Below are 8,662 nucleotides of genomic sequence, written 5' to 3' on the forward strand. Positions count from 1 at the left end.
AATTTGTCTTGGGTCCTAAAAGTCCTTGTATTTCTTGCCAATGGTGTATGGCCCTGAGTACTTAGGCAATTAAATAGGTCAGCCTACCACAGTGAAATTTTGTTCCTCTGTAGAGGTAGGGGCTCAGATTTATTTGTGGCTTACTAAAGACAAGTATATAAAAAGTACAGCTATAGATGAAGCTCCATGGGGAGTGTTTGCCCCGCAGTCCCAGGCTTTGGGTTAGAGCCCCAGCAAGCAGGAGCCCAGGCTATATTCTGAGGTTCTGCAGTTTACTCATTCAGTCTGTGTCCACTTTTGGTACCTCTGCTGTTGTGGCATCCTGACATAAAACAGCATCATTTTCTTAACCAGCCAGATGATATTAAGGCTGTAGACTATATAATCTCTGTTGACAATGGATAAACTTTTCACCTTAGCACGAGAGCTACGTGTGTACATGATATCTAAATATGTAGGCAGGGAGATTTAAGACCTGTTATACACAAACAAGCATCTGGCCCACCTTCCTTTCCTCTGAGGCTCAGAGCAGGAGTGTGTATAAAGGTAGTGCAGCAGATGGGGTGCTGGAACCAGGGTTCTTTCCATCACCTGATCTAGACCTGCCAGAGCAGAGCGTTGTGACACTGGAAACCCCAGTACAGTACTGGACAGTTAGCAGAGGCAGGAGAATTTGAGGCCTGCCTAGCCTACATAAAGAGACCTGCACAAGCAGAAAGTGAAGGAGGCAGGGGAGCAGAGGTGGAGGTGGGGAGTGATGGAGGGAGGTTTAAGTTATTCTCTCCAGGTGAGGAATTGCTTTAGTTTTTTGTGAAGCAACTATTACTGCCTTTACCTATACTCCTACGAGGTAGGGAAATAACACTTTTATTACAGATTACTCTCTCCAGTTATTCGTTGTCTGCCTGCCTTTGGTAAGCCTTGTTTACGACAGTGGCATGCGGTGCTTTTTTTTAAACACAAGGCAGGAGAAAAGAGAATGGTGGGCTCAGGGCCGATCCTCCAACTATTCGGCCACACCGGGCCACTAAGGCTCAACACCCTGACGCTGGAGATGGAGAGTTCAGTTCGAGAGGTGCTCGGGTCTCCTGGGCTCTCTCTGCCTTCGTATAAACCCTTATCCTCTCCCCCTAGACCACAGTCGGCGGTTGACCGAGGGCGCGGTTCCGTGCACGGGCGCGGCTGGCGGGGTAACCATAGAGTAGCACCGGCAGGCAGAGCGGCCAGAAGACCCGGCGGCTCCGAGCCGCGCTTCCGGCAGCGCAGCACAGCTCGGGGCGCTGCAGTGTACGCAGTTTCCATGGGGACTTAACATGGCGCCGCGAGGTGAGACTCTGGAGGTGTGTGTCTTTGCCCTTTTATATCCCTCTGGTACCTGCCAGCCCCTCCACATCTCTGGTCTCCAGAGCGCGACCTAATCCTCCATTTCTAAAAGTTGGGGGTCTTACTCTTCACTAGTCCGAATCGGGTTTGGGTTGCTCTGACCACCCCAGTGCCTGCATGGATACTCGGATACTGTACCTTTAAAAATCACCGGCTGGCCCTGTTCTGGGTTGGCACAGTTACGAATCCCCCGGCCTTGGACAGAATTAAGGTAGTTTCTGTACCCCAATTTCCCCTTCAGTAGTGACAGGGTTGAATATTTGAGGTGCCTCTCAGCTGTGATTTTAGCTGAATTGTCAGAGAAATCGACCTCAAAGTGATCCCTTGAAAGGAGGTTGGAGGCGGTTCCCTTCACATCAACACTCCATTAGCAGTGAAAATTTCTCCCTCATTCACAGTAACCTTGTATTTTCTCCAGATTACACAGAACCATCACAAATAACCGAGCAGAGCTCCAGCTGCCCTGCCCATTCTTTGTGTTTTGTTTTGTTCTGTTTTTTCAGATAAAAGATTGTCCTCAACCCCCCTGGAAGTCCTGTTCTTTCTGAATGGGTGGTACTATGCTACCTATTTCCTGCTGGAGCTCCTTATTTTCCTGTACAAAGGTAAGGCTGGGCCTAACTGCTTCTGCCTCAGCAGCCTTTCCCACTTTAGCCTACTCCAAGTTCTGTCTTCTGGTCCCTGCAGCATCTCCACTGCAAGGCAGAAGTCTCTCCAACTATGGCTTAGGATGATCAAATAGGAAGTCTTTCAGCACGTCTTGAGTTTGAGAAATGTGGGCTTTTTCCTTGAAACTTTTCCCCATCTCTTGTCACTGAAATATTCACATCAGTGTACCTTTATAATAAAGTCGTTTGGCAGAGTCAGGACTTATAGATTTAAAGCCTGCAGCTGTTAGCAATCTATACCTTGCTAACTGATTCCTGAGAAGCTAAGGGTGTGTGGCAGTCCTTGTGGGAATGCGGAGGCTGTTACGTGGTGTTTGCATACTCTCATACTCTGGCTTCTACACCTGTAGGTCTCCTGCTGCCATACCCAACAGCCAACCTAGTCCTGGATGTGGTGATGCTGCTCCTTTATCTTGGCATTGAAGTGATACGGTTGTTTTTTGGTGAGTGTTGTTCAGAAAATATTTCCATTGCTTATGAGACATGCTGGAGCCTGTAACTTGATTAACTGGGCAGAGAACCTAGGCTCACTGCCAGAGTTGGATCTGTGGATCTGTGTAATGTATACCATTTAATGGTTCCTTCCCGAGGCTTCAAGCTGCTGCTTTGTATTTTTGGTTAAGATTTACCTGTGTGTTTCTGAATGAGGCTAGAAGCTGGCAGTATAGCATTTGATCGTGGCCCATTCCTTTCCAGTTGGCTGACCGCTACAATAGTGCCAGTTTCTTCTTGGTTTGTTTGAGAGAGTAAAGCAGTACGTTCCTAAAGATCTCTAAGATTCCCTCTACTTCTCTAAACAAGGATTTCTCTAGAATCTTTTAAACACCAAAGACACAGAGCAAAACTGCTGATTACTTAGAACATATCATCCTAGTGTTAAAATACAAACCAAGGGGGAAAAATGGGAAGGGACAGTAACAGTCAGTTCACATAAGTCATTGTAGAAGACCAAAAACCTTGCTAAGGTGAGCATGGTGGCACATACCTTTAATCCCAGTACCCACAGGCAGAGGCAAGAGGATGGCTATGTGTTCAATTAGATATAATGAGTTCCAGACCAGACCAGACAGGGATGACAGGGTTGCATAATGAGATACTAGCTAAAAAAAAAAGGACAAAACTTGCCAATGTGATGATCAAACTTAGTAAAGAAAAGCAACAAAAACAAGGGAAAAATGCAAACAAAAACAAGGTAACATTCTTTTTCTTTTACATATTGGCAATAGCAAAGATTTATACAGTACAGTGTCCATATTTGGCTTTTGGAATACATATTTTTTAATTAAAACATTATTTTACTTCTCTTGATATTTTGCCTATATTATATATATGCCTATATAGCACATATATGTCTGGTGCCCACAGAGGTCAGAAGAAGGTCTTGGGCTAGAGATGGCTCAGAGGTTTAAAAGGACTTTTAAGCCTCCTGCTTTTACAGTTTAGATCCTAGCATCCACATCAGGTAACTCACAACTGCCAGTAACTCTAGCTCCAGGGGAGCCAATGTTATCTTCTGGCCTTTGTGGGCACACACAAACACACGAGTGAGAATTAAAAGCTATTAAAAAAAAAAAACCACAAAAAGGACATCAGATCTTCTGAAACTGGAGTTACAGACTGTTGAGCTGACATGTAGGTGAGCCTGAGTTCTCAGGAAGATCAACAAGTACTCTTAACCACCAGTGATCCATCTCTGTAGCCCTAAAGAACAGATATTTTTAATACACTTAAATTATTTTCCATATTAATTGAAGTTTTAATGTACATATATTTACATACACACATGTATATTTTAGGTATACATATTTTACATATACAGTTTTTATGTCTATAAATTGTTATGTGGATATAAATATACATGTGTATACACACAAAGATATATACACACACAATTTGGTTTTGGTTTTTTTGAAGCAAGGAGACCAGGATGAACTTGAACTCTCAATTCTGACCTTAGCCTTTGTGAGTGCTGGATTATAGTTGTGTGGTTCCATGCCTGGTTCATATGTTACTTTTTTTTTTTTTTTTTTTTTTTGGAAACATGGCCTCTTTATGTACCCTTGGCTATCCTGGAACTCTCAGTGTAGACCAGGCTGGTCTTAAACTCTAGAGACCTGTTGTCTCTGCCTCCCAATTTTCTTTTTCCTGACACAGAATCCCATTGTTTCCTGGGTAGAGTCAGAATGGCAGAGCCTCTGGAGTAAATGACTTTAATCATGTAATGCCTTGAACCTACAGAGTTTTAGCTCAGTGGGACTTAAATTTTAAACATGATATTTCCTGCTAGAGAGATGGTTTAGTGGTTAAGAGCACTGGCTACTTTTCCAGAGAACCAGGATTCAAGGCCCAGCATTACATGGTGGCTTACAACCCTCTGTAACTCCAGTTCCAGAGAATATATGTGTTCTGACCTCCACAGGCACCAGGCCAGGCACACACACAGTACACACTCATGCACAGAAAATAAGCAATAAATTAATAAAATGTTTAAATATGACATTCCCACTCAGGGTAATTTTTCTCTGTTCACACCGGATATTTCCTGAGAAAGAAACTGGCTGAGGCCAGGAAAAGCAGTCACCATTTGGAGGTGACTGTGAGGGCTGTTTCCTTTTTTTTATAGGTACAAAGGGAAACCTCTGCCAGCGAAAGATGCCCCTTGGCATTAGTGTAGCCCTGACCTTCCCATCTGCCATGATGGCTTCCTATTACCTGCTGCTGCAGACCTATGTGCTCCGCCTAGAAGCTATCATGAACAGTATCTTGCTCTTCTTTTGTGGCTTAGAGCTGCTGCTTGAGATACTCACACTGGCCACCTTCTCCAGGTATTACTGCTGAGGGCTGGATTCCCCATCCAGATATGGATGCATTGCTTTTTGAAGGCCTAGAAGATGTGAAAACTGAATTTAAGGGGGTGTCCATGGGGATGCTTTTCTTACTTCCAGTAGGTAGAAAGATTCTGTGTAAGTGTTCTGCATCTGTGTATTCACTTTTGTGTATACATAAGTGTTCAGGTGTTTGTGTGCAGATCAGAGGCTGATAATGTCAAATGTCTTCATAACTTTCCACTTTATATATTGGAGAGTCTTTCACTTGAAACCAAAGGTCTTCAATTTGGTTAGAGCAGCTTCCCAGCTTACCTCAGGAAACCTATTTCTTCTCCTTCTATAGGTGCTGGTCCTTATGCTTGGGTGGCAAGTACTTTACCTACTGAACCATCTTCCCAATCCCCAAAGCTTCCTTCCTAAGGAAGATAGTCTTCTGGTTTTCTGGAATCAAGTGACTTCTAAAATGCAGAGTCCAAGCGAATAGTTGTTAAGTCACTGGTCTTTTTTTTAAATGTCCAGTAGATGTTTGACCTGCCTGTATCCTGTGTGAGGGAGTCAGATCCACTGGAACTTGAGTTACAGACAGTTGTGAGCTGTCATGTGATACTGGGAATTGAATCCAGGTCCTCTGGAAGAGTAGCCAATGCCCTTAACTCTCTAGCCCTACTTACTGGTCTTTTAACAGTTTTCTTTCTTTGTCTTTAGTATGGACAGGATCTGAAGTACAGGAATTCCAGCTGGTAGCCCACAATCAGGACGACAACACATCCGTCGGGTATTTCAGCCACACTTGTGAAAAGTGGTAGGTTGAGCTGACCTGGGAAAGGTTTGTGTGGTTTTTCCTCAGCACAGACACTTGGGCATTGAGCACCTACCTGAGGCCAGTGGTACCATCTTTAAAGCAGGATGGATCATCAGCAGGAGGGGCAAGGCTGTCCCCATCTTGGTGTTTCTAGCATTCCTAATGACCTGAACTTCTCTCCTGTGGTCCCTGTGGTCAGAGCTCCTTGTGTGGCTTATCTAGTTTTGTTGGGCTTCCAGCAGAACCTGAGCCATAGCACCCTGTACATGTACCACACATGTCCTACATGACCATGGTGGGTTCTTGGCCTGATTCCAATGTATGTTCCCTGCACCCTCCCCCCATCCTGCTCAGAGAGTTGGTGATCTAGGACCCATTGTAGTTCATAGTATTTTTCTAATCTGATCATGAAGCAAACACAAATTTTTTAATAAAAAGTATTTTCTGGTATGGGGCTGGTTGTCCTTTCCCTGTGATGCCTCTTTAGGTTTTGTCTAAGTGAGGGCAGAGACTATTCCCAACAGTGTATTCTGAGACTGTGTTTAGTGGTAAGCTGTCACACAAAGAAACTCATGGGGTATCCCACCAATCCTTTCCTCATGCCCAAGTTGCAGCCTGAATTCCAAAGGCACTGTCTTTAGTTCTTTAGAAAGACTGTGAATGCGCAGTCTCTGCAAGTCTCCTTGTGTATACATTCTTTCCAGCATAGGCTGGTAATTAGAAACTGAAAAGTGTATTCTAAACCTGACCAAGATCTTTAGAATTAGCTTAAAAAAAACATGTATCAATCAAAATCTTACTAATTATTGCATGTATTTTATCCCAGGAAGCTACTATGAGTCATGAAAGATTCTACTTCAGGAGGCCTGAGGTCAGTCTCTGTGTCAGGAGGACCTGGAATATGTTTTCCTGTGTGGCTTTTTATTTTTATTTTTTTTAAAGCTTTCTTAAAGCTGCCATTCTGTGGGTTCCACAGCCTGAAGCACTGTTTCTGTTTTCTCTGCACCCTTGCTTCCTAGTTGTCCTTGAGATTATCTATGGTGGACAGAAAAGCCATAAAAAATACCAAAAGGGTCTAATAGGTACTTCCCTTGTATTTCCATCTCCTATCTTATCAACACTTGATTTTCTGCTTTTCACACTTGCTTTCTCTAGCTTTGCTCTGGTTAGTGGCATAGAATAGAGAGGAATCTACTCTTTGTGACTTCCGGACTTCAATTTCAACTCCTTTCCCAGGAGCACTGATGAACAGAAAGCACGGTGGTGGCACATAGCTGTAAGCCCAGAACTTGGGAGACAAGTTCTAGGACAGCCAAGGCTATACTGAGAAACCCTGCCTCTAAAATTACAACTAAACAAATGAACAGAAAACTCTAAGTGGAATTGACTTATACATCCAATTTCTAAAATGTACAGGGGCTTTAGAGACTATACTTCTCCACTTTACAGGCTTAGAGGTAAGTAAGTAAAGGTACCTGTGGACATACAAGCCTGTCTAAATAAAGTAAACCCAGCCAGGGCATGGTATTGCATATCTACTTTGCCACTGAAGATGAAGTTTAATGAATGAACTTGGTTAGGATAGGATGTCATTTCATCTCAGTTATGTGGAAGCTTAGTTCAATGGTTCCCATGGGTGGCTCCTTGTTTTTGAGGCTGTGGAAGTCACTAGTTATGCACAAGAGAAACCAAGGCAGTGGCTGGATGTGGTGGTATACCTTAGTCTCAAGTAGTTTGGAAGCAGAGGTGAGAGGGTCACAGCTTTGAGACAAGCTTGGGGTCTTAAGACAGCTCTAGGAGCCTTTCCATAGATCAAGCATTTTGCTATCATTCTGAAATAAAAACTATAATACATACATGTGGGGCTGGAGAGATGGCTCTGACTGCTTTTCCAAAGGTCCCGAGTTCAAATCCCAGCAACCATATGGTAACTCACAATTATTTGTAATGGGATCCGATGCCCTCTTCTGGTGTCTGAAGACAGCTACAGTGTACTCATACATAAAATCAATCCATCTTTAAAAGATACATGCTTTTATATTTAAGATAGGGGTGTGCCTCATGTTTATGGTTAGTCTCAAGTGATTCTGTTTCAAACTCCCAAGTGCTGGGACTGTAGGTATACCCCTGTCTGTTTCATCTTTTTCAATGTTAAAATTATCTGGCCTGGAAAGTGAGTATGGCTATAAGCTGCCTTGTAAGAGGCAAGCTACTATACAGACGCAGAGGCACCAACATCCTGAGACAGCACATCTTTGGAGGCATAAAAAGTATGGCTAGAATGTTAAAGAGGTGGAGCAAACCAGCACTTAGCAAACATAGCAGGCAACCAAGACGCACACGACTGACTCCAACATGAAAACATCTCAGCAGTAAGGCATTAACCATTCTAGCCCTTTTAAGGAAAAATATTAAGTTTACCTTCTTTTCTTGATATCAACACACAATCATCTGGACTGTCATATAATTCTACCCTTCACTTAAAGTTTAGGGCTGGAGAGATGGCTCAGTGGTATACTGCCTGCTCTTCTAGAGATCACGAGTTCAAATGCCAGCAACCACATGGTGGCTCACAACAATCTATAATGAGATCTGATGCCCTCTTATGGTGTGTCTGAAGACAGCTATAGTATACTCCTATAAACAAATAAATCTTTAAAAAGTTTAAAAGTGACTTAATTGGGCATGGTGGTATATGCCTATAATCCCATAGGTATAATTTTTTTTCTTACAACTTTATTTAAAAAAAAAAAAAAAAAAGATACACCATAGGTATAATTTTGTAGGTGAAGCAAGAGGCTTAGGAATTCATTGCCAACCTGGGACAAAAGAGACTGTCTTTAAAAAAAAAAAACAACAAAAAAACCCCTAAGAGCTGGTGTGATGACTCATTTACCTTAAGGTGCCAAGCCTGACCAGTTTGCTTATCCAGGAGTACCAAGTGGAAAGAACAAACTTTGCAAGCTATCCCCTGGCCTCTA

General features: G+C 43.1%; 1 protein-coding gene across 2 annotated transcripts; it reads left to right on the plus strand.

Annotated features, from left to right (window-relative positions):
- The first annotated feature begins 1,247 nt into the window (after positions 1-1,247).
- Positions 1,248-6,123, plus strand: TMEM216 (transmembrane protein 216). Of its 2 annotated transcripts, none has more exons than XM_080911431.1 (5): positions 1,248-1,340; positions 1,887-1,988; positions 2,402-2,494; positions 4,675-4,876; positions 5,585-6,123. In XM_080911431.1, exons 3-5 carry the CDS (start codon positions 2,449-2,451, stop codon positions 5,598-5,600), a joined length of 264 nt encoding a protein of 87 aa, XP_080767557.1. In that variant the 5' UTR covers positions 1,248-1,340; positions 1,887-1,988; positions 2,402-2,448; the 3' UTR covers positions 5,601-6,123. The 2 variants fall into 2 exon arrangements, with proteins under 2 accessions (XP_080767557.1, XP_080767558.1); XM_080911432.1 differs by having other exon boundaries at positions 1,299-1,326.
- The last annotated feature ends 2,539 nt before the right edge of the window (positions 6,124-8,662 follow it).

The sequence above is a fragment of the Micromys minutus genome, assembly GCF_963924665.1.
Source record: "Micromys minutus genome assembly, chromosome: 2".
NCBI lineage: Eukaryota > Metazoa > Chordata > Mammalia > Rodentia > Muridae > Micromys > Micromys minutus.

Excerpts from the sequence above, each read along its gene's own strand:
- TMEM216 (XM_080911432.1), top strand. Across the intron at positions 1,989-2,401 it reads CCTTATTTTCCTGTACAAAG|GTCTCCTGCTGCCATACCCA; the intron begins GTAAGGCTGGGC and ends CTACACCTGTAG. Across the intron at positions 2,495-4,674 it reads AGTGATACGGTTGTTTTTTG|GTACAAAGGGAAACCTCTGC; the intron begins GTGAGTGTTGTT and ends TTTTTTTTATAG.